The following is a 17,859-nucleotide window of genomic DNA, read 5'->3' on the forward strand; positions in this document are numbered from 1 at the left end:
TTCTGGCCTGGTTGGGAGTTTTAGGTTGTAGTCCATCACTATAGCCAGATTTCTGGCCTGCTTGGGAGTTTTTATGTTATAGTCCATCACTATAGCCAGATTTCTGGCCTGCTTGGGAGTTTTTATGTTATAGTCCATCACTATAGCCAGATTTCTGGCCTGCTTGGTGGTTTTTATGTTATAGTCCATCACTATAGCCAGATTTCTGGCCTGCTTGGGAGTTTTTATGTTATAGTCCATCATTATAGCCAGATTTCTGACCTGCTTGGGGGTTTTTATGTTATAGTCCATCACTATAGCCAGATTTCTGGCCTGCTTGGGAGTTTTTATGTTATAGTCCATCACTATAGCCAGATTTCTGGCCTGCTTGGTGGTTTTTATGTTATAGTCCATCACTATAGCCAGATTTCTGGCCTGGTTGGGGGTTTTAGGTTGTAGTCCATCACTATAGCCAGATTTCTGGCCTGCTTGGGAGTTTTTATGTTATAGTCCATCACTATAGCCAGATTTCTGGCCTGCTTGGGAGTTTTTATGTTATAGTCCATCACTATAGCCAGATTTCTGGCCTGCTTGGTGGTTTTTATGTTATAGTCCATCACTATAGCCAGATTTCTGACCTGCTTGGGGGTTTTTATGTTATAGTCCATCACTATAGCCAGATTTCTGACCTGCTTGGGGGTTTTTATGTTATAGTCCATCACTATAGCCAGATTTCTGACCTGCTTGGGGGTTTTTATGTTATAGTCCATCACTATAGCCAGATTTCTGGCCTGCTTGGTGGTTTTTATGTTATAGTCCATCACTATAGCCAGATTTCTGGCCTGCTTGGGAGTTTTTATGTTATAGTCCATCACTATAGCCAGATTTCTGGCCTGCTTGGTGGTTTTAAGTTGTAATCTGTCACTACATCAAGATCTCTGACCGGCTTGGGAGTTTTTATGTTATAGTCCATCACTATAGCCAGATTTCTGGCCTGCTTGGGAGTTTTTATGTTATAGTCCATCACTATAGCCAGATTTCTGGCCTGCTTGGTGGTTTTAAGTTGTAATCTGTCACTACATCAAAATTTCTGGCCTGCTTGGGAGTTTTTATGTTATAGTCCATCACTATAGCCAGATTTCTGGCCTGCTTGGGAGTTTTTATGTTATAGTCCATCACTATAGCCAGATTTCTGGCCTGCTTGGTGGTTTTAAGTTGTAATCTGTCACTACATCAAAATTTCTGGCCTGCTTGGGAGTTTTTATGTTATAGTCCATCACTATAGCCAGATTTCTGACCTGCTTGGGGGTTTTTATGTTATAGTCCATCACTACAGCCAGATTTCTGCCCTGCTTGGGAGTTTTTATGTTATAGTCCATCACTATAGCCAGATTTCTGGCCTGCTTGGGAGATTCTATGTTATAGTCCATCACTACAGCCAGATTTCTGGCCTGCTCGGTGGTTTTTATGTTATAGTCCATCACTACAGCCAGATTTCTGGCCTGCTTGGTGGTTTTTATGTTATAGTCCATCACTACAGCCAGATTTCTGGCCTGGTTGGGGGTTTTATGTTATAGTCCATCACTATAGCCAGATTTCTGACCTGCTTGGGGGTTTTTATGTTATAGTCCATCACTATAGCCAGATTTCTGGCCTGCTTGGGAGTTTTAAGTTGTAATCTATCACTATAGCCAGATTTCTGGCCTGCTTGGGAGTTTTTATGTTATAGTCCATCACTATAGCCAGATTTCTGGCCTGCTTGGTGGTTTTAAGTTGTAATCTGTCACTACATCAAGATTTCTGGCCTGCTTGGGGGTTTTTATGTTATAGTCCATCACTATAGCCAGATTTCTGACCTGCTTGGGGGTTTTTATGTTATAGTCCATCACTATAGCCAGATTTCTGGCCTGCTTGGGAGTTTTTATGTTATAGTCCATCACTATAGCCAGATTTCTGGCCTGCTTGGTGGTTTTAAGTTGTAATCTGTCACTACATCAAAATTTCTGGCCTGCTTGGGAGTTTTTATGTTATAGTCCATCACTATAGCCAGATTTCTGACCTGCTTGGGGGTTTTTATGTTATAGTCCATCACTACAGCCAGATTTCTGCCCTGCTTGGGAGTTTTTATGTTATAGTCCATCACTATAGCCAGATTTCTGGCCTGCTTGGTGGTTTTAAGTTGTAATCTGTCACTACATCAAAATTTCTGGCCTGCTTGGGAGTTTTTATGTTATAGTCCATCACTATAGCCAGATTTCTGACCTGCTTGGGGGTTTTTATGTTATAGTCCATCACTACAGCCAGATTTCTGCCCTGCTTGGGAGTTTTTATGTTATAGTCCATCACTATAGCCAGATTTCTGGCCTGCTTGGGAGATTCTATGTTATAGTCCATCACTACAGCCAGATTTCTGTCCTGCTCGGTGGTTTTTATGTTATAGTCCATCACTACAGCCAGATTTCTGGCCTGCTTGGTGGTTTTTATGTTATAGTCCATCACTACAGCCAGATTTCTGGCCTGGTTGGGGGTTTTATGTTATAGTCCATCACTATAGCCAGATTTCTGACCTGCTTGGGGGTTTTTATGTTATAGTCCATCACTATAGCCAGATTTCTGGCCTGCTTGGGAGTTTTAAGTTGTAATCTATCACTATAGCCAGATTTCTGGCCTGCTTGGGAGTTTTTATGTTATAGTCCATCACTATAGCCAGATTTCTGGCCTGCTTGGTGGTTTTAAGTTGTAATCTGTCACTACATCAAGATTTCTGGCCTGCTTGGGAGTTTTTATGTTATAGTCCATAACTATAGCCAGATTTCTGACCTGCTTGGGGGTTTTTATGTTATAGTCCATCACTATAGCCAGATTTCTGGCCTGCTTGGTGGTTTTTATGTTATAGTCCATCACTATAGCCAGATTTCTGGCCTGGTTGGGGGTTTTAGGTTGTAGTCCATCACTATAGCCAGCTTTCTGGCCTGCTTGGGAGTTTTTATGTTATAGTCCATCACTATAGCCAGATTTCTGGCCTGCTTGGGAGTTTTTATGTTATAGTCCATCACTATAGCCAGATTTCTGGCCTGCTTGGTGGTTTTTATGTTATAGTCCATCACTATAGCCAGATATCTGGCCTGCTTGGGAGTTTTTATGTTATAGTCCATCATTATAGCCAGATTTCTGGCCTGCTTGGGGGTTTTTATGTTATAGTCCATCACTATAGCCAGATTTCTGGCCTGCTTGGGAGTTTTTATGTTATAGTCCATCACTATAGCCAGATTTCTGGCCTGCTTGGTGGTTTTAAGTTGTAATCTGTCACTACATCAAGATTTCTGGCCTGCTTGGGAGTTTTTATGTTATAGTCCATCACTATAGCCAGATTTCTGGCCTGCTTGGGAGTTTTTATGTTATAGTCCATCACTATAGCCAGATTTCTGGCCTGCTTGGTGGTTTTTATGTTATAGTCCATCACTATAGCCAGATTTCTGGCCTGGTTGGGGGTTTTAGGTTGTAGTCCATCACTATAGCCAGATTTCTGGCCTGCTTGGGAGTTTTTATGTTATAGTCCATCACTATAGCCAGATTTCTGGCCTGCTTGGGAGTTTTTATGTTATAGTCCATCACTATAGCCAGATTTCTGGCCTGCTTGGTGGTTTTTATGTTATAGTCCATCACTATAGCCAGATTTCTGACCTGCTTGGGGGTTTTTATGTTATAGTCCATCACTATAGCCAGATTTCTGACCTGCTTGGGGGTTTTTATGTTATAGTCCATCACTATAGCCAGATTTCTGGCCTGCTTGGTGGTTTTTATGTTATAGTCCATCACTATAGCCAGATTTCTGGCCTGCTTGGGAGTTTTTATGTTATAGTCCATCACTATAGCCAGATTTCTGGCCTGCTTGGTGGTTTTAAGTTGTAATCTGTCACTACATCAAGATCTCTGACCTGCTTGGGAGTTTTTATGTTATAGTCCATCACTATAGCCAAATTTCTGACCTGCTTGGGGGTTTTTATGTTATAGTCCATCACTATAGCCAGATTTCTGGCCTGCTTGGGAGTTTTTATGTTATAGTCCATCACTATAGCCAGATTTCTGGCCTGCTTGGGAGTTTTTATGTTATAGTCCATCACTATAGCCAGATTTCTGACCTCCTTGGGTGTTTTTATTTTATAGTCCATCACTATAGCCAGATTTCTGGCCTGCTTGGGAGTTTTTATGTTATAGTCCATCACTATAGCCAGATTTCTGGCCTGCTTGGGAGTTTTTATGTTATAGTCCATCACTATAGCCAGATTTCTGGCCTGCTTGGTGGTTTTTATGTTATAGTCCATCACTATAGCCAGATTTCTGGCCTGGTTGGGGGTTTTAGGTTGTAGTCCATCACTATAGCCAGATTTCTGGCCTGCTTGGGAGTTTTAAGTTGTAATCTATCACTATAGCCAGATTTCTGGCCTGCTTGGGAGTTTTTATGTTATAGTCCATCATTATAGCCAGATTTCTGACCTGCTTGGGGGTTTTTATGTTATAGTCCATCACTATAGCCAGATTTCTGACCTGCTTGGGGGTTTTTATGTTATAGTCCATCACTATAGCCAGATTTCTGGCCTGCTTGGGAGTTTTTATGTTATAGTCCATCACTATAGCCAGATTTCTGGCCTGGTTGGGAGTTTTAGGTTGTAGTCCATCACTATAGCCAGATTTCTGGCCTGCTTGGGAGTTTTTATGTTATAGTCCAATACTATAGCCAGATTTCTGGCCTGCTTGGGAGTTTTTATGTTATAGTCCATCACTATAGCCAGATTTCTGGCCTGCTTGGGAGTTTTTATGTTATAGTCCATCACTATAGCCAGATTTCTGGCCTGCTTGGTGGTTTTTATGTTATAGTCCATCACTATAGCCAGATTTCTGGCCTGGTTGGGAGTTTTAGGTTGTAGTCCATCACTATAGCCAGATTTCTGGCCTGCTTGGGAGTTTTTATGTTATAGTCCATCACTATAGCCAGATTTCTGGCCTGCTTGGGAGTTTTTATGTTATAGTCCATCACTATAGCCAGATTTCTGGCCTGCTTGGTGGTTTTTATGTTATAGTCCATCACTATAGCCAGATTTCTGGCCTGCTTGGGAGTTTTTATGTTATAGTCCATCATTATAGCCAGATTTCTGACCTGCTTGGGGGTTTTTATGTTATAGTCCATCACTATAGCCAGATTTCTGGCCTGCTTGGGAGTTTTTATGTTATAGTCCATCACTATAGCCAGATTTCTGGCCTGCTTGGTGGTTTTTATGTTATAGTCCATCACTATAGCCAGATTTCTGGCCTGGTTGGGGGTTTTAGGTTGTAGTCCATCACTATAGCCAGATTTCTGGCCTGCTTGGGAGTTTTTATGTTATAGTCCATCACTATAGCCAGATTTCTGGCCTGCTTGGGAGTTTTTATGTTATAGTCCATCACTATAGCCAGATTTCTGGCCTGCTTGGTGGTTTTTATGTTATAGTCCATCACTATAGCCAGATTTCTGACCTGCTTGGGGGTTTTTATGTTATAGTCCATCACTATAGCCAGATTTCTGACCTGCTTGGGGGTTTTTATGTTATAGTCCATCACTATAGCCAGATTTCTGACCTGCTTGGGGGTTTTTATGTTATAGTCCATCACTATAGCCAGATTTCTGGCCTGCTTGGTGGTTTTTATGTTATAGTCCATCACTATAGCCAGATTTCTGGCCTGCTTGGGAGTTTTTATGTTATAGTCCATCACTATAGCCAGATTTCTGGCCTGCTTGGTGGTTTTAAGTTGTAATCTGTCACTACATCAAGATCTCTGACCTGCTTGGGAGTTTTTATGTTATAGTCCATCACTATAGCCAGATTTCTGGCCTGCTTGGGAGTTTTTATGTTATAGTCCATCACTATAGCCAGATTTCTGGCCTGCTTGGTGGTTTTAAGTTGTAATCTATCACTACATCAAAATTTCTGGCCTGCTTGGGAGTTTTTATGTTATAGTCCATCACTATAGCCAGATTTCTGGCCTGCTTGGGAGTTTTTATGTCATAGTCCATCACTATAGCCAGATTTCTGGCCTGCTTGGTGGTTTTAAGTTGTAATCTGTCACTACATCAAAATTTCTGGCCTGCTTGGGAGTTTTTATGTTATAGTCCATCACTATAGCCAGATTTCTGACCTGCTTGGGGGTTTTTATGTTATAGTCCATCACTACAGCCAGATTTCTGCCCTGCTTGGGAGTTTTTATGTTATAGTCCATCACTATAGCCAGATTTCTGGCCTGCTTGGGAGATTCTATGTTATAGTCCATCACTACAGCCAGATTTCTGGCCTGCTCGGTGGTTTTTATGTTATAGTCCATCACTACAGCCAGATTTCTGGCCTGCTTGGTGGTTTTTATGTTATAGTCCATCACTACAGCCAGATTTCTGGCCTGGTTGGGGGTTTTATGTTATAGTCCATCACTATAGCCAGATTTCTGACCTGCTTGGGGGTTTTTATGTTATAGTCCATCACTATAGCCAGATTTCTGGCCTGCTTGGGAGTTTTAAGTTGTAATCTATCACTATAGCCAGATTTCTGGCCTGCTTGGGAGTTTTTATGTTATAGTCCATCACTATAGCCAGATTTCTGGCCTGCTTGGTGGTTTTAAGTTGTAATCTGTCACTACATCAAGATTTCTGGCCTGCTTGGGGGTTTTTATGTTATAGTCCATCACTATAGCCAGATTTCTGACCTGCTTGGGGGTTTTTATGTTATAGTCCATCACTATAGCCAGATTTCTGGCCTGCTTGGGAGTTTTTATGTTATAGTCCATCACTATAGCCAGATTTCTGGCCTGCTTGGTGGTTTTAAGTTGTAATCTGTCACTACATCAAAATTTCTGGCCTGCTTGGGAGTTTTTATGTTATAGTCCATCACTATAGCCAGATTTCTGACCTGCTTGGGGGTTTTTATGTTATAGTCCATCACTACAGCCAGATTTCTGCCCTGCTTGGGAGTTTTTATGTTATAGTCCATCACTATAGCCAGATTTCTGGCCTGCTTGGTGGTTTTAAGTTGTAATCTGTCACTACATCAAAATTTCTGGCCTGCTTGGGAGTTTTTATGTTATAGTCCATCACTATAGCCAGATTTCTGGCCTGCTTGGTGGTTTTTATGTTATAGTCCATCACTACAGCCAGATTTCTGGCCTGGTTGGGGGTTTTATGTTATAGTCCATCACTATAGCCAGATTTCTGACCTGCTTGGGGGTTTTTATGTTATAGTCCATCACTATAGCCAGATTTCTGGCCTGCTTGGGAGTTTTAAGTTGTAATCTATCACTATAGCCAGATTTCTGGCCTGCTTGGGAGTTTTTATGTTATAGTCCATCACTATAGCCAGATTTCTGGCCTGCTTGGTGGTTTTAAGTTGTAATCTGTCACTACATCAAGATTTCTGGCCTGCTTGGGAGTTTTTATGTTATAGTCCATCACTATAGCCAGATTTCTGGCCTGCTTGGGGGTTTTTATGTTATAGTCCATAACTATAGCCAGATTTCTGACCTGCTTGGGGGTTTTTATGTTATAGTCCATCACTATAGCCAGATTTCTGGCCTGGTTGGGGGTTTTAGGTTGTAGTCCATCACTATAGCCAGATTTCTGGCCTGCTTGGGAGTTTTTATGTTATAGTCCATCACTATAGCCAGATTTCTGGCCTGCTTGGGAGTTTTTATGTTATAGTCCATCACTATAGCCAGATTTCTGGCCTGCTTGGTGGTTTTTATGTTATAGTCCATCACTATAGCCAGATTTCTGACCTGCTTGGGGGTTTTTATGTTATAGTCCATCACTATAGCCAGATTTCTGACCTGCTTGGGGGTTTTTATGTTATAGTCCATCACTATAGCCAGATTTCTGACCTGCTTGGGGGTTTTTATGTTATAGTCCATCACTATAGCCAGATTTCTGGCCTGCTTGGTGGTTTTTATGTTATAGTCCATCACTATAGCCAGATTTCTGGCCTGCTTGGGAGTTTTTATGTTATAGTCCATCACTATAGCCAGATTTCTGGCCTGCTTGGTGGTTTTAAGTTGTAATCTGTCACTTCATCAAGATCTCTGACCTGCTTGGGAGTTTTTATGTTATAGTCCATCACTATAGCCAGATTTCTGGCCTGCTTGGGAGTTTTTATGTTATAGTCCATCACTATAGCCAGATTTCTGGCCTGCTTGGTGGTTTTAAGTTGTAATCTGTCACTACATCAAAATTTCTGGCCTGCTTGGGAGTTTTTATGTTATAGTCCATCACTATAGCCAGATTTCTGGCCTGCTTGGGAGTTTTTATGTCATAGTCCATCACTATAGCCAGATTTCTGGCCTGCTTGGTGGTTTTAAGTTGTAATCTGTCACTACATCAAAATTTCTGGCCTGCTTGGGAGTTTTTATGTTATAGTCCATCACTATAGCCAGATTTCTGACCTGCTTGGGGGTTTTTATGTTATAGTCCATCACTACAGCCAGATTTCTGCCCTGCTTGGGAGTTTTTATGTTATAGTCCATCACTATAGCCAGATTTCTGGCCTGCTTGGGAGATTCTATGTTATAGTCCATCACTACAGCCAGATTTCTGGCCTGCTCGGTGGTTTTTATGTTATAGTCCATCACTACAGCCAGATTTCTGGCCTGCTTGGTGGTTTTTATGTTATAGTCCATCACTACAGCCAGATTTCTGGCCTGGTTGGGGGTTTTATGTTATAGTCCATCACTATAGCCAGATTTCTGACCTGCTTGGGGGTTTTTATGTTATAGTCCATCACTATAGCCAGATTTCTGGCCTGCTTGGGAGTTTTAAGTTGTAATCTATCACTATAGCCAGATTTCTGGCCTGCTTGGGAGTTTTTATGTTATAGTCCATCACTATAGCCAGATTTCTGGCCTGCTTGGTGGTTTTAAGTTGTAATCTGTCACTACATCAAGATTTCTGGCCTGCTTGGGGGTTTTTATGTTATAGTCCATCACTATAGCCAGATTTCTGACCTGCTTGGGGGTTTTTATGTTATAGTCCATCACTATAGCCAGATTTCTGGCCTGCTTGGGAGTTTTTATGTTATAGTCCATCACTATAGCCAGATTTCTGGCCTGCTTGGTGGTTTTAAGTTGTAATCTGTCACTACATCAAAATTTCTGGCCTGCTTGGGAGTTTTTATGTTATAGTCCATCACTATAGCCAGATTTCTGACCTGCTTGGGGGTTTTTATGTTATAGTCCATCACTACAGCCAGATTTCTGCCCTGCTTGGGAGTTTTTATGTTATAGTCCATCACTATAGCCAGATTTCTGGCCTGCTTGGGAGATTCTATGTTATAGTCCATCACTACAGCCAGATTTCTGTCCTGCTCGGTGGTTTTTATGTTATAGTCCATCACTACAGCCAGATTTCTGGCCTGCTTGGTGGTTTTTATGTTATAGTCCATCACTACAGCCAGATTTCTGGCCTGGTTGGGGGTTTTATGTTATAGTCCATCACTATAGCCAGATTTCTGACCTGCTTGGGGGTTTTTATGTTATAGTCCATCACTATAGCCAGATTTCTGGCCTGCTTGGGAGTTTTAAGTTGTAATCTATCACTATAGCCAGATTTCTGGCCTGCTTGGGAGTTTTTATGTTATAGTCCATCACTATAGCCAGATTTCTGGCCTGCTTGGTGGTTTTAAGTTGTAATCTGTCACTACATCAAGATTTCTGGCCTGCTTGGGAGTTTTTATGTTATAGTCCATCACTATAGCCAGATTTCTGGCCTGCTTGGGGGTTTTTATGTTATAGTCCATAACTATAGCCAGATTTCTGACCTGCTTGGGGGTTTTTATGTTATAGTCCATCACTATAGCCAGATTTCTGACCTGCTTGGGGGTTTTTATGTTATAGTCCATCACTATAGCCAGATTTCTGGCCTGCTTGGGAGTTTTTATGTTATAGTCCATCACTATAGCCAGATTTCTGGCCTGCTTGGGAGTTTTTATGTTATAGTCCATCACTATAGCCAGATTTCTGACCTGCTTGGGGGTTTTTATGTTATAGTCCATCACTACAGCCAGAGTTCTGGCCTGCTTGGTGGTTTTTATGTTATAGTCCATCACTACAGCCAGATTTCTGGCCTGGTTGGGGGTTTTAGGTTGTAGTCCATCACTATAGCCAGATTTCTGGCCTGGTTGGGGGTTTTAGGTTGTAGTCCATCACTATAGCCAGATTTCTGGCCTGCTTGGGAGTTTTTATGTTATAGTCCATCACTATAGCCAGATTTCTGGCCTGCTTGGGGGTTTTTATGTTATAGTCCATCACTATAGCCAGATTTCTGGCCTGCTTGGGAGTTTTTATGTTATAGTCCATCACTATAGCCAGATTTCTGACCTGCTTGGGGGTTTTTATGTTATAGTCCATCACTACAGCCAGATTTCTGCCCTGCTTGGGAGTTTTTATGTTATAGTCCATCACTATAGCCAGATTTCTGACCTGCTTGGGGGTTTTTATGTTATAGTCCATCACTACAGCCAGATTTCTGGCCTGCTTGGTGGTTTTTATGTTATAGTCCATCACTACAGCCAGATTTCTGGCCTGGTTGGGGGTTTTATGTTATAGTCCATCACTATAGCCAGATTTCTGACCTGCTTGGGGGTTTTTATGTTATAGTCCATCACTATAGCCAGATTTCTGGCCTGCTTGGGAGTTTTAAGTTGTAATCTATCACTATAGCCAGATTTCTGGCCTGCTTGGGAGTTTTTATGTTATAGTCCATCACTATAGCCAGATTTCTGGCCTGCTTGGTGGTTTTAAGTTGTAATCTGTCACTACATCAAGATTTCTGGCCTGCTTGGGAGTTTTTATGTTATAGTCCATCACTATAGCCAGATTTCTGGCCTGCTTGGGGGTTTTTATGTTATAGTCCATAACTATAGCCAGATTTCTGACCTGCTTGGGGGTTTTTATGTTATAGTCCATCACTATAGCCAGATTTCTGACCTGCTTGGGGGTTTTTATGTTATAGTCCATCACTATAGCCAGATTTCTGGCCTGCTTGGGAGTTTTTATGTTATAGTCCATCACTATAGCCAGATTTCTGGCCTGCTTGGGAGTTTTTATGTTATAGTCCATCACTATAGCCAGATTTCTGACCTGCTTGGGGGTTTTTATGTTATAGTCCATCACTACAGCCAGAGTTCTGGCCTGCTTGGTGGTTTTTATGTTATAGTCCATCACTACAGCCAGATTTCTGGCCTGGTTGGGGGTTTTAGGTTGTAGTCCATCACTATAGCCAGATTTCTGGCCTGGTTGGGGGTTTTAGGTTGTAGTCCATCACTATAGCCAGATTTCTGGCCTGCTTGGGAGTTTTTATGTTATAGTCCATCACTATAGCCAGATTTCTGGCCTGCTTGGGGGTTTTTATGTTATAGTCCATCACTATAGCCAGATTTCTGGCCTGCTTGGGGGTTTTTATGTTATAGTCCATCACTACAGCCAGATTTCTGCCCTGCTTGGGAGTTTTTATGTTATAGTCCATCACTATAGCCAGATTTCTGACCTGCTTGGGGGTTTTTATGTTATAGTCCATCACTACAGCCAGATTTCTGCCCTGCTTGGGAGTTTTTATGTTATAGTCCATCACTATAGCCAGATTTCTGGCCTGCTTGGGAGTTTTTATGTTATAGTCCATCACTACAGCCAGATTTCTGGCCTGCTCGGTGGTTTTTATGTTATAGTCCATCACTACAGCCAGATTTCTGGCCTGCTTGGTGGTTTTTATGTTATAGTCCATCACTACAGCCAGATTTCTGGCCTGGTTGGGGGTTTTATGTTATAGTCCATCACTATAGCCAGATTTCTGACCTGCTTGGGGGTTTTTATGTTATAGTCCATCACTATAGCCAGATTTCTGCCCTGCTTGGGAGTTTTTATGTTATAGTCCATCACTATAGCCAGATTTCTGGCCTGCTTGGGAGTTTTTATGTTATAGTCCATCACTATAGCCAGATTTCTGACCTGCTTAGGGGTTTTTATGTTATAGTCCATCACTACAGCCAGATTTCTGGCCTGCTTGGTGGTTTTTATGTTATAGTCCATCACTACAGCCAGATTTCTGGCCTGCTTTGGGGTTTTTATGTTATAGTCCATCACTATAGCCAGATTTCTGGCCTGCTTGGGGGTTTTTATGTTATAGTCCATCACTACACCCAGATTTCTGGCCTGGTTGGTGTTTTTTTAGGTGTACAGAATGAAGCTCTTTGCATTGGGAATGTTCTTATTTTATTTCAAGTTTAAATGAACATTTGTGTGAGATTTTTGTAGTAGCATAAACTTGCATAAACTTTGAATCATAATCTTAACTCATAGGGTGTTTGATACGATAAGATATAGTATGTGCACACTTAGGAGAAATCCTTTATATAACAAGAACTCACATGCAGGCGCAACTAGCTTCCTTAGTAATTCCAACCACAACATGCTTCTACCTTTGACACAAACACAAACAGGCATGAGCTCCACAAAGAAAAATGCAAATGGTTGTCCTGTGATAAGAACAGACAAGGTGAAGTCACACGTTGTCTCTACTAGGAAGAAAATCTCACTTCCTTGCAACACACAAACAGACACACACATGCAACACAGGGAGAGCTCTGAAGCCTGTCTCTTTAATGTGCTAGCAGCAGTGCTCATTAGAGAATCATTATCACACAAGCAGACAGGGTCGCTCGCACACTGGGACACGCACAGCTCAGCACTGGCCTGCAGCCTGGGTGTGTGTGTTTGAGCGCGCCTATAGAGTTTGCAGTCGCTGGGTTGCTCATTATCTGAGAAAAAGAAATGCCGAGGCAGAGCGGCAGCAGATTTGTGCAGCCTAAAACTTGCCCACCCACTTTCTCCACACACACCAGTTCAACCAGTGTCTCAGCATGTGGTCCACATACACATGCGCAGCGGCTGTCGGATCACCTGAGAAATAATATACTGAGTGTGTTACTCATTCCCATGTTTGAACTCACTGTAATATGTAACAAGAAAAGGGTCTGCAATCATTTCCTTACAGAAACAAAAGGATTCTGGCACACATCACACTGTTCCCCATATGGTGACAGGGTACAATTAGGGACAAAAAGCACTGTGGGAGCATAATGATACCCAGCTACTGCACTCTCTGCAGATGTATGCAGGAGACATGCCACTGGATCTATACCAGAGGGGGACATGTATCATTTGGTAAAGTCTGCCAATTCAAAGCTTGTGTGAGTGTCATCCAGCTGGTTATACAGAATATATAGAACAATCATGACCTCTGAACACTAAAATATAAAGTACAAGCAGTTAATGTGAAGAAATACATGAAGAAAGCTACGTGGTTGTCCTTCAATCTACTGCCTAACAAAGCTTGTTTGTTTGGATCTTCTCCCAGGCTTGTTTGTCTTGATCCTATCGAGAGAGTATAGCTTCTGACTGCAAAGCTCAGAGGATCACAACACTACACACCTTGTGCCACAACCATGTCCTGATCCAAGACAGCTTTCTGCAGCTCACCCAAGGGGCTTTAGTTCACCTTTAGTGCTTTTTATATTTTCTTGTTTGCTTCTTTCCTGTCATCTTTTTCTTAGCTACTATGTTGCCAAGCCTTGCAAGGAAAGCAGTGGAGCTCAGACCCAGCAGTCAGATGGCTGTGGATCCACCATCACTTGACAAGATAAAAGCATGTTTATTATTGTATTACAGTGAAAGCAGCAGCAGTGTAGTCATCTCAGTTTGGACCAAAGCCTAAGGTCAAGTCAACTGGACCTGGCCGTCCCTTGAGCCAGGCCACTGGGATTAAAGGAGAAACGGGAGAACGGTTCATGCTGTGAAGCCCAGAAATGTTTGAAAAGCTTGGTCAGTTTCACAGCTGCGATGCGGTGTAACACAGGACAGAAGTTGTCACTCCAGTCTGCCACCCTCCTCCGTGGCACTGCGATCCACATGCCGCCAGTCCAGCGAAGAGACGCACACACATGCGTGTATCATCAGCCACAAGAGTATACAGACACGGAAGGATCTTCCATCTTCTATCACTTTAGGGGCGTAGAGTGACCAGTGCATCCACTCTGCTCCTTGTTTTCTCCCAGTCTGTTTCTTTTAAGGTCTTCAGCACATGTTAACTATAGTATCACTATTTCATGTGGTTGTTTCCATTCCAGCTTGTCCCTATGAAGGGGTCGAACCGCCAGCCGCTAGATTGCAAGACAAGCAGCTCTACCACCTGAGACGCTGCCACCCCCTGTGTATCACCATTTTATGTGATGAGAACAAATAATAAATAACCTGAAAACTCTGACCATACATCAGACTGACATCAGACCTCGTCTGCAGATGGGCTGTGAACTTAGAAGGAAGGAGGACAATCGCCCTTTATTTCCAGAGTTAAAATATTGTTCAAAATGAGGTTTGATGTTGACAGTACATAAAAAGCAAAAGTCCCAACTTCCAATTTCCCAGCTACAGTGAATGCAGGATCAGCTGATGTTAATGTTTTCAAGTTAAGTGTGAAACAAAATGAATGTTTGGCAAGGTGAGAAATGCTGTAAAACTACAAAGAGAAATATAATATAAACTATGTTTTCCAAATCTTTATGAGGTGTTTCTATTTTTTCCTTTTTATATTTTCCTCACTCAACAAAGAAATGACTTTAAACTCAAGACGTGAGCTTGAATGAATGACAGAATAGTAGTGATGCAGCGGCCTGATACTACATCCCTGTTCTCATACTTGGTATTTATAAAAGTGTTCTGATACTACAGGACCCTACTGATTTGGTTTTGTAGTTGCTTTATCAGATCGGTGAACTAGATCCACCAAATACTACTTTATCCTGCTTGGGGGAAGATATGTTTTTATAACTCCAACTTTTAGAAGTAATGTAATCTATAAATGAGGCATAATTAGGAGTGTGTCCTTTTGATTGACAGGTACCCAATATTCCACTGCAAAACGGCAGAGTGTTTTCACAGTTGTGGTTTTTAGCTGATAAACAGCGTGATTTAACTTCAGCCCACCTACCTTCATTAGCTAGTTTGCTCCCATTAGCTCTGTTAGCTGGTAGCAACAGGCTGTCAGAGTTTGATAGATGTCAATCATCCACCCCCCCCCACACTAACAGCTTCCCTCTCAGCTCCACCTGTTTGGCCCCTTTTGTATTTTTAGGGAAAGACGACAGATTAAGCTGAAAAGATGGCAACGGTGGGAACCACCCAATGAGGTTCAATTCAGTTCTTCAGAAACCTTCGGGCTCGTCACAGAGGCTCCGTCCATCTTTTACATACAAACTTATGTTTCAACCAAGCAATAAGCTAGAATTTGTCTGTTGATCATCAACTAATTGAACTATAGCCCTGCGATGGACTGGCGAGCTGTCCAGGGTGTACCTTGCCTTTTGCCCAAAGACTGCTGGGATAGGCTCCAGCTTCCTGAGACCCTTCATCGGACTGAGCAGTTAGAATAATGAATGAATAAATGAATGAATAATTGAAATCCACTGATTTGTAAGAAACACACACAACAGTCACATATAAATGTTAAGTTTCAGGATCTAATCAATACAAGTATCGTTAAAGGCAAAACAAAAACCTAGATACTCATAAAGAAGGTCTTTTGTAAAATAATTGTCATCCTATTATGGATAATAAAGACGCATGACAGAAATTTTGCATATTTTCTTAGGGATGCTCCCCATATTGACACAAATTTAGCATCGATCCTATACCGTGTCTCTTCCATGAGATCTAAACAGCCATTAAAAACCAGTCTTATCTTGAAGCTTATTCTATCTCTTGCGCTGCCCCTATCTCTCTTCTTTTGACAATGTCTCGCGTTTCTCTGCTGAATTAGCCGCTGCTCAAAACAGCCAGTGTCTTTATATTCATTTACTAGATTGACATGTTGCATAAAGTGAAACTTAGCTGCAACGCTGCGCGGCATCCTGAAAGATAAAGGTATATAGTGTTGGTTTCCTTGCCTTGGACGCTGCTCAGCAGCGACGGCTCCAAAAATGCACATAATAGATGCTCCTGTGCCCTCAATCAATTCTGGAACATGGAGTTTGGAAAATTACATAATGTGTATTTTAGAGCGCACCTCTACATTGTTAATGGACAGGTGTGCCAGCAAAGGAGGTTAGTGCTAGCGCAGACAACTCCTGCATCTTATTCTGTCTCTTACATGTTTGTTTGTTTATTTTCATGCATTGGTAAACTTGCACAAACATCATTAGATATATTGTTTGAGATTTAGCTAGCGGCTACCGACTAACTGCAGCAAATCCTGCATATCTGCAGTTATCTTTACCTGCTGTAGCCTGAGTCTAAACGGTTTTATTGAAAGGTATGAAAGAGCACCCACCGCTGCTTTGTCTTGTTGAAGGGCCTGAGCAGCGAAGCGTGCTACGTGGTTGATGATAGGAGCAAAGTTGGTCGGGCCATAAAAACGAATGTGAGGGAGGCAGGCAGAGTAGGCCTGGGCGATGCCCTCCACACCTGAAGATGAAGAAGAGTAGAAGAGGTTATCACAAGAAAGAAAAAACATGGAAAAATAAGCACCACAAAGTCATTTATATATAGTTTTTCCATCAGCACTGCTATTTTAGACTACATTAGACACAGCTCTTTTGGTAAACGCAACCCCGTATTGCTACCTTAGTGTCTTTTCATTTCTTTTTTTTTTTTTTTTTTATTGTAAAAGGGTCTACAGCTTCAGAACAGCTGCGTTTATTTCTTGATTTATGTGCAAATATTCTGCAACAAGTAAGACAAATATGTATTATAAGACATTTCTGTTTTTGTTTGTCTCTGGAAAAAATGGAAAAAAGGTTAATAAAGCCATTTTAAGTTACATATTATGCCCTTTATGAACAGTATAACTGTGGCAGCAGTATTCTTGAATGCAGTCGAAAAGTTCACATTTTAGCCGTTAACTTTATCTGAAACTGAGCTGGAAGCAACACTGGCCAAGAAAGCCTGCAAATGCAGCATTTGTGGAGGCTGATGTTTAAATAGCAGAAACGTGTGCTTTCGCTGGGAAGATGCCACTAAAATGAACGACTTCAACACACATTTAACGCTTTGACTCAGGTCTTCTCCAGCAGATGGAAGAGTACAGATGAATTTATTTAACACAAATTCTGACTCTGTCAGGATGAAATATGTGCAACACAATCGCCTTCTGGATCTCACAGCTTTATTCTCAGTACTTGGTGCTTCATGGGTTTGCTTCTATTAATATACACATATTCATCTTACACTGACACGTCACTTCACCTTTTACATACTAATTAAATGAAATTGATTTCTTTTTTACAATGTAGTTGTAGTAGTTCAGTGCAGAAAATATGCAAATTGAAGACAATTTATAGGTCTGGTAAAACCCACCACATTATAAATACATATAGGCGCTGAGGCTAAATATTAACCATTTTAATTTAGCAAGTTAAGATGCTAACATTTTTTACCAAGAATAAGGTCAAACTGCAGAAAAGGCGTTTAATAATTAGCAGTTTTGAACAGATTCTCAAAGTCAAATTAGCTCAGGAGGGATGGACACACATAAATCCATAATCACAGTCAAGAAGCCACATACCTCACTAAATTTATTGGGTAGGTGTATATATACACTGCTCAAAAAAATAAAGGAACACTAAAGTAGCACGTTGTAAATCTAAAAGAATGAAATATTTTCATTAAATACTTTGTTCTTTCAATAGTTCAATGTACTGACAACAAAATCACACAAAAATTATCAATGAAAATCAAACATATCAACCCATGGAGGTCTGGATTTGGAGTTCTACTCCAAATGAAAGTGGAAAAACACACTACAGGTGATCCAACTTTGATGTA

General features: G+C 41.4%; 1 protein-coding gene across 1 annotated transcript in view; it reads right to left on the reverse strand.

Annotated features, from left to right (window-relative positions):
- Positions 1 to 17,859, reverse strand: part of cpne2 (copine II) — a gene marked incomplete at both ends in the record, with an annotated part of 87,980 nt that overhangs the window by 19,333 nt on the left and 50,788 nt on the right. Inside the window, one exon of the mRNA XM_079260365.1 lies at positions 16,367 to 16,500. Coding sequence (XP_079116491.1) covers positions 16,367 to 16,500 — 134 coding nt within the window. The remainder of the gene's footprint in view (positions 1 to 16,366; positions 16,501 to 17,859) is intronic.

The sequence above is a fragment of the Telmatherina bonti genome (genome assembly GCF_933228915.1).
Source record: "Telmatherina bonti genome assembly, chromosome: 2".
Lineage (NCBI taxonomy): Eukaryota > Metazoa > Chordata > Actinopteri > Atheriniformes > Telmatherinidae > Telmatherina > Telmatherina bonti.